At 66.6% G+C, this 14,938-nt stretch overlaps 3 protein-coding genes across 6 annotated transcripts in view; all 3 read left to right on the top strand.

Moving 5' to 3' along the window:
* Positions 1-14,938, top strand: part of LOC141972579 (uncharacterized) — a 710,276-nt gene that overhangs the window by 524,183 nt on the left and 171,155 nt on the right. The gene's annotated exons all lie outside the window — the stretch shown is intronic.
* Positions 266-6,593, top strand: LOC141972602 (butyrophilin subfamily 1 member A1-like). Of its 4 annotated transcripts, none has more exons than XM_074930517.1 (15): positions 266-366; positions 913-1,251; positions 1,703-2,050; positions 2,318-2,596; positions 2,915-3,019; positions 3,309-3,329; positions 3,489-3,509; positions 3,749-3,769; positions 4,141-4,161; positions 4,353-4,373; positions 4,614-4,634; positions 4,996-5,016; positions 5,388-5,408; positions 5,629-5,661; positions 5,778-6,593. In XM_074930517.1, exons 2-15 carry the CDS (start codon positions 1,179-1,181, stop codon positions 6,446-6,448), a joined length of 1,677 nt encoding a protein of 558 aa, XP_074786618.1. In that variant the 5' UTR covers positions 266-366; positions 913-1,178; the 3' UTR covers positions 6,449-6,593. The 4 variants fall into 4 exon arrangements, with proteins under 4 accessions (XP_074786618.1, XP_074786617.1, XP_074786619.1 ...); XM_074930516.1 differs by lacking the exon at positions 266-366 and adding an exon at positions 776-833; XM_074930518.1 differs by lacking the exon at positions 266-366 and having other exon boundaries at positions 819-1,078; positions 1,179-1,251.
* Positions 9,484-14,172, top strand: LOC141972540 (butyrophilin subfamily 1 member A1-like). Its single transcript, XM_074930434.1, has 9 exons — positions 9,484-9,556; positions 9,709-10,056; positions 10,324-10,605; positions 10,697-11,111; positions 11,381-11,478; positions 11,787-11,807; positions 12,121-12,324; positions 12,562-12,594; positions 12,711-14,172. The coding sequence occupies exons 1-9, from the start codon at positions 9,484-9,486 to the stop codon at positions 13,256-13,258; spliced, it is 2,022 nt and encodes a 673-aa protein (XP_074786535.1). The 3' UTR covers positions 13,259-14,172.

Here is a 14,938-nt window from a genome sequence, read left to right as displayed (position 1 = left end):
AAAAAAAACCCCAAACTGGGGGTCCCGCTGAGTTTGGAGGTGCCGAAGCCTGGGCCGCGCCCAGTGCCGCCGCCCCGGCGCGCTCTCCGCTATCGGGACAGAATTTCCCGACCCGGCTTCTCCGAACTCGTTGCTTCGCGTTAGCGGCTGCCGCGGGGGGAGGATTTGAACCCGAGCCAGGCGCCGCGGGGCCGGATCCTGCCTGGGCCGGGGTTACCCCCGGGCACCGTCCGGGGCCACGCAGCTGCGCCAGCCTGGGGGGACGCTCCCCCCTCCCGCCGCTCCCAGAGCCCCCCAGGGTTACGTAGGGGCTCCCCAAAAATACACCGGATTGAGACGGGCTCACCCTGATCCCCCCCCGGCCAGGTCTGGGTGCGGCCCCCAGACCCCCCAGAGCAGGGTAGGACCCCCCAGTCCCCCCCACACCCAGAGGTCCCCTCGTTTTGGCGACGGGTGAAGGTGGGACGTTGGGGACAGCGGGGGACACGTCCCCCCCCAGGGCTCCCACGTCCCCGAGGGGACAGGACACGGCTGGGACGTCCCGGCACTTGGAGCCCCCCCATCCTGTCCCCTTCGCCCCCCAGTCCCCACGAGCTCCCGCCTGCCGTGGGGCTGCGGGGACATCGTCGGGCTCCTCCCAGACCTAGAGAAACCAACAGGAAGCTCCGAGCTTCCTCTGCTCGCTCACGGAGAAAAACTTTTTAAAATCCGACATTGGTTTTTATTCTTACATCCTGTTTTGGTCCGGGGGGGGGTGGAGCCTCCGCTCACCCCACAGCATAAAAGCCCTCGGCACCGTGCAAAGGTTGGGCGCAGCCTCGTGCCTCCGACAGGTCGGACGCGTCCGGTGAGTGATTTTTTATTTTTTTCTTTCCGCAGCGGCTTGTAAATATTTAATTTAATTTATTTCAGAGCCATGAAAGGGATTTCGAAGAACTCCCGGAGGGGGGGGGCAGCGCCGGGGCTGCCCTGAGGAGCCGCGCGTGGTCCCGTCCTGCCCTCGAGCTCCGGTTTCTCCCGCCGTCGGGGTGTCGGTGCCGGTGTTTCGGTGGGATTCCCGCAGCCTCTCCCGGGGCAGGTGCAGCCCTTCTTGCCCGGCCCCGCTGCGGTGGCCGCAGCCCCCGTGGCCGCCCTCCCTCTGCCCCCCTCGCCCACCCTCCCCTCCGGCTCCCCCGCAGATGCGGTTCCCCGCCAGCCCCAGGGGCCTCCTGAGCTGTTGGGTGACTCTGCACGTCCTGCGCCCGGGATCAGGTAGGGACCCTGCAGGGCCGGGGGGCTTGTGCCCGCCTGGGGGGCACATGTGGGGCAGGGCAGCCGCCGTGGGGCCCTGGGCTGAGCCCAGAGCTGGGCTGCGCCTTCCTTTCGCTTTCTCTTCCCCTCGGTTTCACTTTTCTCGCGCTCTTTCTGCCCCCCCTGCCCCGGGTACATCTCCACTCCCCTCCTGCCCTGCTCCCCTCGCACATTTGCAGCGGGGCCGCCTGGGGCGGGGGCCAATTTCTGGAGCAGGTTCCCACTCCCGGGAAAGCTCCTTCTCCTCCCAGTCCTCCCAGTCCCTCTGCAGAGGCTCTGGGCTACGGCGGGGCCGAAGCAACGCCCGTGGGATGAAACCCGCGCCGCTCATGCGAGCTCGCCCCGACCCCGCGGGGCCAGAACATAACGTAGGGGCAACCTCCGTGTCTCTGTGTCCTTCTCCCTCCCCAAGGTGGCTTCGTAGTGGTGGGACCGGGCCACCCTGTCCATGGCACCGTGGGGCAGGACGTCGTGCTGCCGTGCCGCTTGGCCCCACATACGGATGCTCAGAGAATGGAGATCTTGTGGATCCGACATCGGTTCTTAGCAAGGGTGCACCACTACCGGAACGGAGAGGACCAGGACAGGGAGCAGTCGATGGACTACCAGGGCAGGACGGAGCTGGTCCGAGCTGGTCTCGCCAGCGGGAGACTGGACTTGCGGATCCTTCATCTGAGACCCTCTGACGACGGCCGGTACCTCTGCTCCGTGAAAGGTGATACCTCATCGGGAGAAGCCGCAGTGGTCCTGGAGGTGTCGGGTGAGTGGCCGGGGCGGGCTCAGGGCACGGTCGGGGTGTCCGTGGGTCTGTGTGACCCTGCCAGGCCTCTGCCCCATCCTCCCGCCGGCCACTCAGTGCCGAGGGACAAGCCCTGGGCTCGGCCCGAGCCGTGGCCCCCGGCTTTGCTTTTTGTGCCGCGGGAGCCCTGGCGCAGCCCCCGCGGGCCCCGGGCTGGGCCTGGCACCGGGCGCGGGCTTTGCCTTTGGGCCGGGCCCGTCCCTGAGCGCCCCCGCGGGCTCTCCCCAGCCACAGGATCCGACCCGCAGCTCTCTCTGGAGGCTCACGAGGACGGAGGCATCCGGGTGCGGTGTCGGTCGGCCGGCTGGTACCCGGAGCCGCAGGTGCTGTGGAAAGGTCCCGGCGGGCAGCGTCTGCCCTCGCGCTCCCAGCGACGGTCCTCCGACCAGCGCGGCCTGTTCCACGTCGAAGACGTCGCCGTCGTGAGCAGGAGCGACAGAAACTTCTCCTGCGTGGTCAGGAACAATCTCCTCATCAAGGAGCAGGAGTCGTCCCTGCACATCTCGGGTGCGACCCCAGGGCCGGGCTTTGCGGCGCTGCTCGAGCAGCTTTGAGCTGGGCTTCCCGGGGAGAGGGGCGGGGGGACGGGGACGGGGGCGCTGCACCTCCCGAGGAGCTTCAGCGTGCGACAGACCCAGAGCCCCCCTCGTGTCCTTGGGGCCAGCGCTGCTGCTGCCGCGGGAGGGAGAGGACGATGCCCCTTGAGTCCGCGGCTCCCAGGACCGGGGTTCTGCGAGCCACCAGTTGGGGTTGGGGCTTTTTCTTGTCCTCCCCCCAGGCAGGAGCTTAAATTGAGCCTTTTCCTGATGCTTCCTCGGTTCTCAGCTGCTTTCTTCAGTAACTACTGTCCCTGGACGGTGGCTCTGCCCGTGCTCCTCGTGCTCTTGGTGGCGTCGTGGGGCCTGGGCGCGTGGCTGTGGAGAAGGAGAGGTGAGTTCGTGCTGGAGGGCGCAGGGGAAGGGCTGGGTGCGGGGCCAGGCCCAGCCCGGGCCCGTGGCGCCCGCGCAAGGGGCCCAGCGCCATGTCCCGGCAGCGTTTGGCCGCCCTGGAGCAGCTCTTGGGGCAGAGGAGGGAAGGGGCCGGGGGCCGGGCTGTGGGGCAGCGCGGGGAGCGCGGCCAGAGCGCCGGGCGGGGGCAGCGCCCAGAGACCCTCTGCAGATGGTGCCCCCGGTGCCCCCAGCTGCTCTCCTGACCCTCTGCCTCTGCCTTTGCTTTGCAGCGCTGCAGCGCCGAGAGCTGGGTGAGTCCTGCCGGCCCCTTCCCGCGGCCAAACGTCCGGAGAAAGGAGCCCCCTGGGAGGGAGGGGGCCTGGCGGGGCGCGGGGCTCTGCCGCGGGGGAGCAGCCGTGGGGGGGCTCGGGCCCCTCTGCTCACACCTTGATTTTGGTTTTCCCTTCCAGAGAAAAGATCTGCAGCCCTGGGTGAGTGTCCGAGGGCTCTGGCTCGGCGCAGGGTCCTCGCCCGGGCTCTGAGCTCGGCCCTTCCCCCTGGGCCATGCCCGGGCTCTCCGGGGCCGTTCCCGGGGTTTGGGGGTGTTTTCCCACACCCCAAATTGAAGCAGTTTGAGGCTCCCCCGAGCTCTTCCAGCTCCTCCCTGATCCCACCCGGGGTGAGGGTCTGTCCCCTCCGCTCACACTTTCCTTCTCTTTTTCTTTTCCAGAGGAACGAGACCAGGCCCTGGGTGAGTGTCCGCGGGCTCTGGCTCGGCGCAGGGTCCTCGCCCGGGCTCTGAGCTCAGCCCTTCCCCCCCTTGCCCATCCTCCCGTCCCTCCACCCCCTGGCTGTGGGGAAGCCCCGAGGGTCCGTGCCCGGCGGGGTGGCATCACGGGGAGAACCCGCTAGAGCCCCTCTCCCTCGTCTTCATCCGTGGGCACCCGCTATGGGACGCGCCCGAGCTCTCAGGGGCCGTTCCTGGGGTTTGGGGGTGTTTTCCCACCCCCCGAAGAGAAGGACTCTGGGCTCTGCCCAGGCTCTGAGAGCTCCTGCGGGAGCAGCCGTGGCGTCAGGATTTATCCCCTCTGCTCACACGTTGCTTCTCGTTTTCCCTCCCAGATCAACGTGCTGAGGAACTGGGTGAGTGTCCGAGGGCTCTGGCTCGGCGCAGGGTCCTCGCCCGGCGCTCTGAGCTCGGCCCTTCCCCCCTTGGGCATTACCAGGCTCTCAGGGCCCATTCCTGGGTTTGGGATCTTTTCCCACTCCCCAGAGAGAAGGAATTTGGTGTCTGTCCCCTCTCCTCACACTTTACTTCTCTTTTCCCTTTCCAGAGCAACGAGCTTCAGCCCTGGGTGAGTGTCCGAGGGCTCTGGCTCGGCGCAGGGTCCTCGCCCGGGCTCTGAGCTCGGCCCTTCCCCCTTTGGCCATGCCCGGGCTCTCAGGGGCCGTTCCCGGGGTTCGGGGGTGTTTTCTCACACCCCAAAGAGCAGCAATTTGAAGCTCCCCCGAGCTCTTCCACGTCCTTCATGATTCCACCCAGGGTGAGGGTCTGTCCCCTCCGCTCACACTTTATTTCTCTTTTTCCCTTCCAGAGCAAAGAGCTGCAGACCTGGGTGAGTGTCCGCGGGCTCTGGCTCGGCGCAGGGTCCTCGCCCGGGCGCACTGAGCTCAACCCTTCCCCCCCTTGCCCGTCATCCCCGTCCCTCCACCCCCTGTGTGTGGGGAAGCCCCGAGGGTCTGTGCCCGGGGGGTGGCAGCTCGGGGAGGCGACCCCAGAGTGATCCCCTGACCCTTGGTGTTATCCGTGGGCACCAGCGCTGGGCCATGCCCGGGCTCTCAGGGGCCAATCCCGGGGTTCGGGGGTGTTTTCCCACACCCCAAAGAGAAGTTTGGGGTTCCCCCGAGCTCTCCCAACTCCTTTTGTTGAGGGTCTGTCCCCCCTGCTCACACTTTCCTTCTCTTTTTCCTTTCCAGCGGAACGAGACCAGGCCCTGGGTGAGTGTCCGCGGGCTCTGGCTCGGCGCAGGGTCCTCGCCCACGCTCTGAGCTCGGCCCTTCCCCTCCTTGCCCATCCTCCCCGTCCCTCCACCCCCTGGCTGTGGGGAAGCCCCGAGGGTCCGTGCCCGGGGGGTGGCAGCTCAGGAAGAACCTCCCATGGCCCCTCTTCCCTCGTCTTCATCCGTGGGCACCAGCGCTGGGCCATGCCCGGGCTCTCCGGGGCCGTTCCCGGGGTTCGGGGGTGTTTTCCCACACCCCACAGTGAAGCAGTTTGAGGCTCCCCCGAGCTCTTCCAGCCCCTCCCTGATCCCACCCGGGGTCAGGGTCTGTCCCCTCCGCTCACGTCCTGCTTCTGCTTTTCCTTTCAGGGGAACAAGCTGCTCTCTTGGGTGAGTGTCCGAGGGCTCTGGTCGGCGCAGGGTCCTCGCCCGGGCTCTGAGCTCGGCCCTTCGCCCCTTCCCCCTTCCCTCCATCCCCTGGGTGCGGGGAAGACCCTGCGGCCCAGGGGGGGGCAGCTCGGGGAGACCCCCCAGGGCTGGACCCTCTCCCCTGCCCTGAGCTGCTGGGCACGGGCTGTGGGTCGTGACCGGCTCTTCTCTCTCCTTGTAGCCTGGAGAAAGTTTCTGCTTCCTGAAAATCCAGGTACCCGGGGGGTTTTGGTCTCCTGCCCCGCGGGGCAGATCCTGGCCCCGGGCTGGTGAACCCCTGCCCAGGCCTGAGCTCTGCCCCTGGTGCTCCGGCTCCTCCTGTCCCTGCAGACGTGGTGACCCTGGACCCCGAGACGGCTCATCCCCAACTCGTCCTCTCGCCGGATCGCAGACGCGTGACATTGGGGAGTGTCTGGCAGGACCTGCCCGACACCCCGGAGAGATTTCGGAATTGTTGCTGCGTGCTGGGCCGGGAGGGGTTCAGGGAGGGGCGGCACTGCTGGGAGGTGGCTGTGGACGTAGGAGACGGTTCCCGCTGGGCTGTGGGGGTGTCCAGGGGCTCTGTGGAATGGAAGATTCCGATAGACCCCAACCCTGAAGAAGGGATCTGGGCCGTGTGGCACTTTGGGGGGCACTTTCTGTCTCTCACCTCTCCTCTCACTCTCCTCTCCGGGGTGCCCCGGAGAATCCTGGTCTGTCTGGACTGCACGGAGGGGCTGCTGACGTTCATCAACGCCGAGACCGGGGCCCAGATCTTCACTTTCCCTCCCGGCTCCTTGAAGGGGACGATCTTCCGCCCCTGGTTTTGGGTGGACACAGAGGACACCCAGCTCTGCCTCAGGGGGGGCTCCCCCCAGCCCCTCCGCCCCCCTCCCAGCCCCGCCGCAGCCCCCGCCAGCCCCGGCCCTTCTCCACTCACTCCCCGCTCTCCTCTCCTCGGGCCCGCGGCGGCAGACGCCCCTCTCAGCGCTGCCCCAGCCCGGGAGGCAGAGGGGCACTGAGGGGCCTCCACAGACGCCATTTTGGGGGGATCGGGGGGGTTTTGGCCATTTTCTTGGTGCTGAGCAGCTCTTCTCTCTCATACGCTCTGTATCCTGCTCAATAAAGCTTTGCTGGTGCCTCTGGATTCCGGCCATGGGGGGTCTTGGGGTTTTGTGGGACCACCCTGGTACAGTGACCTGGGGGGGTTCAGTCCCCCCCCTGCTCCTCCTCAGCACCCCCCCTCCTCCCACATTCCCCCAGGGTTAGGTACGGCTGCCTGAAAATCCTCAGGGTAGAAACGGGCTCCCCCTTGTTCACCCCCCCCAGGTCTGGGCACGGCCCCCAGGCCCCCCAGAGCAGGGTAGGACCCTCCCAGTCTCCCCAGTCCCCTGCTATGGGGTGCAGCCCCTCACACCCCCCTGCACCCCTTGTTTTGGGAAGGTGGAGGGGGCCGGGACCTACACCGGGAGCCCAGAGAGTCATAAAGGTTCCGTGACGCCCCCGGGTTAAATTCAGGGGAAGCGACATCAGACCCCCGGTTAAAATGTTTGATTTGGGGTAGAAAGAGCTTGACCTTGGAGAAGGGAAGTACCTGACGTCACCGAATCCCAGAGTCGTCGGGGTTGGAAAAGCCCTCGCGGCTCCTCCAGCCCAACCATGAACCTCACCCCGACCCTTCCCAACTCCCCCAGATCCCTCAGCGCTGGGTCACCCCGACTCTTCAACCCCTCCAGGGATCCCGGGGACTCCCCCCTCACCCCGCCCTGAGCCTCTTCTGGTGGTTTTTAATTTTTTTACTGAAGAAATTTTTCCTAACATCCAGCCCGACCCTGCCCTGGGCAGCTTGAGGCCATTCCCTCGGGGCCTGGCGCTGGGGCCTTGGCTCCAGAGACTCATCCCCCCTCTCTGCCCCCTCCTTTTGGGGGGTTGCAGAGGGCCAGGGGGTCTCCCCTCAGCCTCCTCTTCTCCAGACTGAACCCCCCCAGTTCCCCCAGCCGCTCCCCAGCAGACCTGTGCTCCAGACCCTGCCCCAGCTCCGTTGCCCTTCTCTGGCCACGCTCGAGTCACTCAATGTTTTTTGGGGGGGTGAGGGGGCCCCAAAACTGAGCCCAGGAATCGAGGGGCGGCCTCCCCAGGGGGCAGATCCCTTCCCCGTCCCTGCTGGCCACGCCGGTGCTGACGCAAGCCAGGATGCCGTTGGGTTTCTTGCCCCCCCGGGCACGCCGCTGGCTCGTTATCAATCCCCGCCAGGTCCCTCTCTGACTGGCAGCTCTCCAGCCACCCCCCCCGAGCCTGTAGCCACAACGGGCGTTGTTGTGGCCCAAGGGCAGCCCCCGGCATTTGCCCTCAGTGAAACTCCCCCAGCTGGACTCAGCCCATGGCTCCCTCCTGGCCAGATCCCTGTCGGGATCCTTCCCACCCTCGAGCAGATCAACGCTCCCGCCCCAACCGACCGCGGGGGCACTCGATCCCCTCGTCCAGATCGTCACTAAAGGTGTTAAACAGGAGCGGCCCCAACGCCCAGCCCTGGGGGACACCACTCGTCACCGGCCGCCAACCGGATTTACACCCCGCTCGGCACCACTCTCTGGGCCAGGCCGTCAGGCAGTTTTTTCACCCAGCGAAGCGTTGGCCCCATCCAAGCCGCGAGCGGCCGGGAGAATGCTGTGGGAAACGGTGTCAAAGGCCGCGCTGAAGTCGAGGGAGACAAGGCCCTGCGCCCCGCCCTCCTCCGACGGGGTACGGGGGTCTCTTCTAAACCAACAAGGAAGGCGGGAAAGGGAAGAGAAGAAGGAGAAAAGGGACAAAGAGTCACGGCAAGAGGATTCCCCAGCCCAGGCCCCGGCGGTGTCTCAGCTCCGCTCACCTTGGGGCGGGCGGGGGCACCCAGCAACGTTTTCTGTCGCCTTTCCCGTGGCTCGGCTCAGCCGATTCGCAGACGAGAGCAAGAGGGGCCGGTGTCCCGTGAGCCCCTGAGAGACGGGGAGAAGGTGGGGCAGGGGCTCTGCGCACGCCCCGAGGGGGAGTGGGGGGCACCCACCCCCCGGTGCGGAGGAGCCGCTGGTCGTGTTCGCCCCCTGCACCTTTGCTTTCCCCCCTTTGGCTGAGCCCCATCTGGGAATTTCCCTCTCTCATCGCTCCTTGAAGGGAACGTTGGGTTTCCCTCAACCCGCGTTTCCCCGCTTCGAGGCTCGTCTGAGGAGTTTGGGGGTGCAAGCGGAGGGAGTGGGGACCGGCACCAATCCAGACCCTTCGCGCTGCCTTGGGCCGCGTTCCAGAGACCAATCACCAAGGCCAGAGCTCGTCCTGGAGGTGTTCTGTGTCCGAGGCATGAACTCCTTCAGTTCCTGACACGGGGGACGTTGGGGACAGCGGGGGACACGTCCCCCCCCAGGGCTCCCACGACCCCGAGGGGACAGGACACGGCTGGGATGTCCCGGCACTTGGAGCCCCCCCATCCTGTCCCCTTCTCCCCCAGTTCCCACCAGCTCCCGCCTGCCGTGGGGCTGCGGGGACCCTGCTGGGCTCCTCCAGACCTCCCGGAGTCCCCAGGAAGCTCCGACCCTCCCCAAAACGCCCAACGTTACAATTCCTCCTCCGTTTCTCTCGTGTTTCGTCCCGATTTGTGGCGCCACGTGGCAGCCTGGACTCCAAAGCAAAAGTGAAAATGTACCTTTGCACCGGGCAAAGGTCGGGCGCCGCCTCGGGCCTCCCGCAGCTCGGACCCGTCTGGTGAGTGACTCTCCCCTGCGAAGGACATTGGAAATATTTAATTTAATTTATTTTAGAGCCGCGAAAAGGACTTCGAAGAACTCCCGGAGGGGGGGGGCAGCGCCGGGGCTGCCCTGAGGAGCCGCGCGTGGTCCCGTCCTGCCCTCGAGCTCCGGTTTCTCCCGCCGTCGGGGTGTCGGTGCCGGTGTTTTGGTGGGATTCCCGCAGCCTCTCCCGGGGCAGGTGCAGCCCTTCTTGCCCGGCCCCGCTGCGGTGGCCGCAGCCCCCGTGGCCGCCCTCCCTCTGCCTCCCTCGCCCACCCTCCCCTCCGGCTCCCCCGCAGATGCGGTTCCTCGCCAGCCCCAGGGGCCTCCTGAGCTGTTTGGTGACTCTGCACGTCCTGCGCCCGGGATCAGGTCGGGACCCTGCAGGGCCGGGGGGCTTGTGCCCGCCTGGAGGGCACATGTGGGGCAGGGCAGCCGCTCACGCGAGCTCACCCCGACCCCGTGGGGCCGGGAAAGAACATAGGGGCAACCTCCGTGTCTCTGTGTCCTTCTCCCTCCCCAAGATGGCTTCAGAGTGGTGGCACCAGGCCAACCTCTCCGTGCCACCGTGGGGCAGGACGTCGTGCTGCCGTGTCACGTGTCCCCACGTGTGGACATTCAGAGCTTGGAGATCTGGTGGGTCCGACACCCATCCTCAGAAAAGGTGCACCACTACTGGAACGGAGAGGACCTGTATGGGGAGCAGTCAAGGGACTATTGGGATAGGACGGAGCTGGTCCGAGCTGGTCTCGCCAACGGCAGCCTGGACTTGCGGCTCCGTGGGCTCAGACCCTCTGACGACGGCCAGTACCTCTGCGCTGTGCAAGGAGTTACCACGTACAATGAAGATGTAGTAGCCCTGGAGGTGTCGGGTGAGTGGCCGGGGCGGGCTCAGGGCACGGTCGGGGTGTCCGTGGGTCTGTGTGACCCTGCCAGGCCTCTGCCCCATCCTCCCGCCGGCCACTCAGTGCCGAGGGACAAGCCCTGGGCTCGGCCCGAGCCGTGGCCCCCGGCTTTGCTTTTTGTGCCGCGGGAGCCCTGGCGCAGCCCCCGCGGGCCCCGGGCTGGGCCTGGCACCGGGCGCGGGCTTTGCCTTTGGGCCGGGCCCGTCCCTGAGCGCCCCCGCGGGCTCTCCCCAGCCACAGGATCCGACCCGCAGCTCTCTCTGGAGGCTCACGAGGACGGAGGCATCCGGGTGCGGTGTCGGTCGGCCGGCTGGTACCCGGAGCCGCAGGTGCTGTGGAAAGGTCCCGGCGGGCAGCGTCTGCCCTCGCGCTCCCAGCGACGGTCCTCCGACCAGCGCGGCCTGTTCCACGTCGAAGACGTCGCCGTCGTGAGCGGGAGCGGAGGCGGCAACGTCTCGTGCGTGGTCAGGAACAGCCGCCTGGCGCAGGAGCAGGAGGCGTCCCTGCACATCTCGGGTGCGACCCCGGGGCCGGGCTCTCCCTCCTCCTGCTCCCCGCGGGCGGGAGCGTAAGTCGAGCCTTTTCCTGACGCTTCCTCGGTTCTCAGCTCCCTTCTTCCACGACGCCCGGCCCTGGATGGTGGCTCTGCCCGTGCTCCTCGTGCTCTTGGTGGCGTCGTGGGGCCTGGGCGCGTGGCTGTGGAGAAGGAGAGGTGAGTTTGTGCTGGAGGGCGCAGGGGAAGGGCTGGGTGCGGGGCCAGGCCCAGCCCGGGCCCGTGGCGCCCGCGCAAGGGGCCCAGCGCCGTGTCCCGGCAGCGTTTGGCCGCCCTGGAGCAGCTCTTGGGGCAGAGGAGGGAAGGGGCCGGGGGCCGGGCTGTGGGGCAGCGCGGGGAGCGCGGCCAGAGCGCCGGGCGGGGGCAGCGCCCAGAGACCCTCTGCAGATGGTGCCCCCGGTGCCCCCAGCTGCTCTCCTGACCCTCTGCCTCTGCCTTTGCTTTGCAGCGCTGCAGCGCCGAGAGCTGGGTGAGTCCTGCCGGCCCCTTCCCGCGGCCAAACGTCCGGAGAAAGGAGCCCCCTGGGAGGGACGGGGCCTGGCGGGGCGCGGGGCTCTGCCGCGGGGGAGCAGCCGTGGGGGGGCTCGGGCCCCTCTGCTCACACCTTGATTTTGGTTTTCCCTTCCAGAGAAAAGATCTGCAGCCCTGGGTGAGTGTCCGCGGGCTCTGGCTCGGCGCAGGGTCCTCGCCCGGGCTCTGAGCTCGGCCCTTCCCCCTGGGCCATGCCCGGGCTCTCAGGGGCCATTCCCGGGGTTCGGGGGTGTTTTCCCAAACCCCAACGTGTGGAGATCGGGATCTGTACCGGATCTGCCAGCTCCTATGGGAGCAGCAGCCCGGTGAGGGTCTGTCCCCTCTGCTCACGTCCTGCTTCTGCTTTTCCTTTCAGGGGAACAAGCTGCTCTCTTGGGTGAGTGTCCGAGGGCTCTGGCTCGGCGCAGGGTCCTCGCCCGGGCTCTGAGCTCGGCCCTTCCCCCTGGGCCATGCCCGGGCTCTCAGGGGCCATTCCTGTGTTTGAGGGTGTTTTCCCACACCCCAAAGGGAAGCAGTTTGGTCTCTACCCCACCTGTGGCAGCTTCCCCAGGAGCAGCTGGGGATGAGGATCTGTCCCCTCTGCTCACACTTTCCTTCTCTTTTTCCTCTCCAGAGCAAAAAGACGCGGCCCTGGGTGAGTGTCCGCGGGCTCTGGCTCGGCGCAGGGTCCTCGCCCAGCGCTCTGAGCTCGGCCCTTCCCCCCTGGGCCATGCCCGGGCTCTCAGGGGCCATTCCTGGGGTTTGGGGGTGTTTTCCACACCCCAACTTGTGGAGATCGGGATCTGTACCGGATCTGCCGGATCCTATGGGAGCAGCAGCCCGGTGAGGGTCTGTCCCCTCCGCTCACGTCCTGCTTCTGCTTTTCTTTTCCAGGGGAAAAATCTGCAGCCCTGGGTGAGTGTCCGAGGGCTCTGGCTCGGCGCAGGGTCCTCGCCCGGCGCTCTGAGCTCGGCCCTTCCCCCTGGGCCATGCCCGGGCTCTCAGGGGCCATTCCCGGGGTTTCGGGTCTTTTCCCAACCCCAAAGAGCAGCAGTTTGGGCTCTGCCCCGGCTCCAACAGCTCCGGAGGCAGCAGCCGTGGGGTGAGGGTCTGTCCCCTCTGCTCACGTTTCTTCTCTTTTTCCTTTCCAGCGGAACGAGACCAGGCCCTGGGTGAGTGTCTGAGGGCTCTGGCTCAGTGCAGGGTCTTCGCCCGGGCGCTCTGAGCTTGGCCCTTCCCCTCCTTTCCAGTCCTCCCCGTCCCTCCATCCCCTGGGTGTAGGGAAGCCCCAGAGTCTCTGTCTGTGGGGCGGCAGCTCGGGGAGACCCCCCAGGGCTGGACCCTCTCCCCTGCCCTGAGCTGCTGGGCACGGGCTGTGGGTCGTGACCGGCTCTTCTCTCTCCTTGTAGCCTGGAGAAAGTTTCTGCTTCCTGAAAATCCAGGTACCCGGGGGGTTTTGGTCTCCTGCCCCGCGGGGCAGATCCTGGCCCCGGGCTGGTGAACCCCTGCCCAGGCCTGAGCTCTGCCCCTGGTGCTCCGGCTCCTCCTGTCCCTGCAGACGTGGTGACCCTGGACCCCGAGACGGCTCATCCCCAACTCGTCCTCTCGCCGGATCGCAGACGCGTGAGCTGGCAAAAGGCCGAGCAGCACCTGCCCTGCAACATAAAGAGATTTAGGAATGTTCCCTGCGTGCTGGGCCGGGAGGGGTTCAAGAAGGGGCGGCACTGCTGGGAGGTGGCGGTGCAGGGGGAGGTGGCGGGTGATGCGCTGTGGGGTGTGGGGGTGGTCCGGGACTCTGTGAACAGGGACGGGAATTCGGGCCTGAGCCCTGATGCCGGGGTCTGGGCCGTGCGGCACTTTGGGAACGAGTTTCAGTCTCACACGGTTCCTCCCAACGTGCTGTCCCCGTCCCCGGTGCCCCGGAGAATCCTGGTCTGTCTGGACTGCACGGAGAGGCTGCTGACGTTCATCAACGCCGAGACCGGGGCCGAGATCTTCACTTTCCCTCCCCGCTCCTTGGACGGAAAGTTCTTCCGCCCCTGGTTTTGGGTGACGACAGAGCACACCCAGCTCTGCCTCAGGGGGGGCTCCCCCCAGCCCCGCTGACGCGCTCCCAGCCCCGCCGCAGCCCCCGCCAGCCCCGGCCCTTCTCCGCTCACTCCCCGCTCTCGGGAGGCACAGAGGGGCCTCCACAGACGCCATTTTGGGGGGAATTCGGGGGGTTTTGGCCTCGTTCTGGGCAGCTCTTCTCTCTCACACTCCATGTCCGACTCAATAAAGGTTTGTAACTGCCCGTGGAGTCCGACCCCCTTCACTCCCTGTTTTGGGGTGGGTGAGGGTGGGTCGATGGGGACAGCGGGGGACATGTGTGTGTCCCAGCCCTCACAGGTCCCCGAGGGGACAGGGCCCGGCTGGGATGTCCCAGCACATGGAGCCCCCCCGCTCCCTGCCCCTCGTGGGGCTGCCCCGGAGGGCAAAGGCGCCCCGGAAGGTTGGACGCTCCTCGAGGAGGAAGAATCTTGGAGGCCCAGGCCAGCCCGTCCCCTCGTGTCGATGGAGTAGCCGGCGGGGAGGGAGATCACCTCTGGCTGGAGTTTGGGGAGAAAAAGAGAGTTTCTGAGCGGTGGAAGAAGGTAGAGGCCGCTCCGGAGGACGACGAGGCTGTCGCGAGGTTTTGCGGGGAGAAAATCCGAAGGGCCAAGGAGCGGGTGGAACATAACCAGGGTCCTGCTGGAAAAAGCTGAAAAAGTTTTTCTATAAACACAGTGACAACAAGAGGGGGGCTGGGGACAATCTCGGTCCTTTGTCGGACACAGCGGGGGGGACACGTCTGAGGAAGAGGCTGTTCTGGGGGTTTCTGGCCCCTCCCTGAGCCCAAAGACAGGACCGGGCGCAGAATGAACCCCCCAAGGTTCAGCCCCAGGCCCAGGTTGGACTCGATGAGCTTAAAGAGCTTTTCCAGCCCCACAGACGCTGCACAGAAACGGCTGCAGCGACGCTTTGGCTCGGGCGGTGCCGGGTTCAAGAAATCCCCCCGTCCCCCAGGAGACGAGCGAGCGTCGTTACCTCGAGATGTTGGGTCAGGCATCCGCAGCGCTCACGGAGAAAAAAACAAAACAAAACAAAACAAAACAAACCCCCTTGCAGGCCTCTCGCTTCACCCCACGCCGCGGCGAGGCAGCGGGGAAGCCGTTACCGCGTTTCCATCCCTTTCAATTATATTTTTTTGGTTTGGGTTTTTTGGGGGTTTGTTTTTGCGTTTTTTTTTCCAGCATCTCGCCGCTCCTCATCTCCTCATCAACCCGTCCGCGGCCGAGAGGGCTGCTGAAGGGTCACAGGAATCTCCCAAACAGCCTCAGCATGGCCGGAACTATCCCCCCCCTCCTCTACCTCCCCCCTGGCTTTTTCCTGTGCTTCCACACAGAGACCCGGCCAGCAACGCCGAGCGGCCGCGGCCGCTGCGGGCAGAACGAGGCAGAACATCCCGGGGACCCCCGGCAGCGTCTGAGGGGGGGGACACGGATGGATCCGTAACCCCCCCCGGCTCACCCCGGGGAGAAGGAGCCGCTCGGGGGGGGCTGCGGGGTTTTAGGTGGGGGGAAACGGCATCGCCAGCTGGTGGAAAATAATCTCCCTCGGCCCTGGGAAAGAGGGGGGGTCCCACCTGCTGTTTTAGCTGGCGCCCCCCCCCCCAAATCAGCCCCAAATCATCCTCTTGATGGAAGGAGGGGGAGAAGAGGTCAGACCCGGTCCCACGGGGAGATTGGAGACGGGCGGCCCCGGGCG

This window comes from Athene noctua, chromosome 34, assembly GCF_965140245.1.
Source record: "Athene noctua chromosome 34, bAthNoc1.hap1.1, whole genome shotgun sequence".
Lineage (NCBI taxonomy): Eukaryota > Metazoa > Chordata > Aves > Strigiformes > Strigidae > Athene > Athene noctua.
The sequence above is the reverse complement of the archived record's forward strand: the minus strand, read 5'-3'. Positions and strand labels throughout refer to the sequence as shown.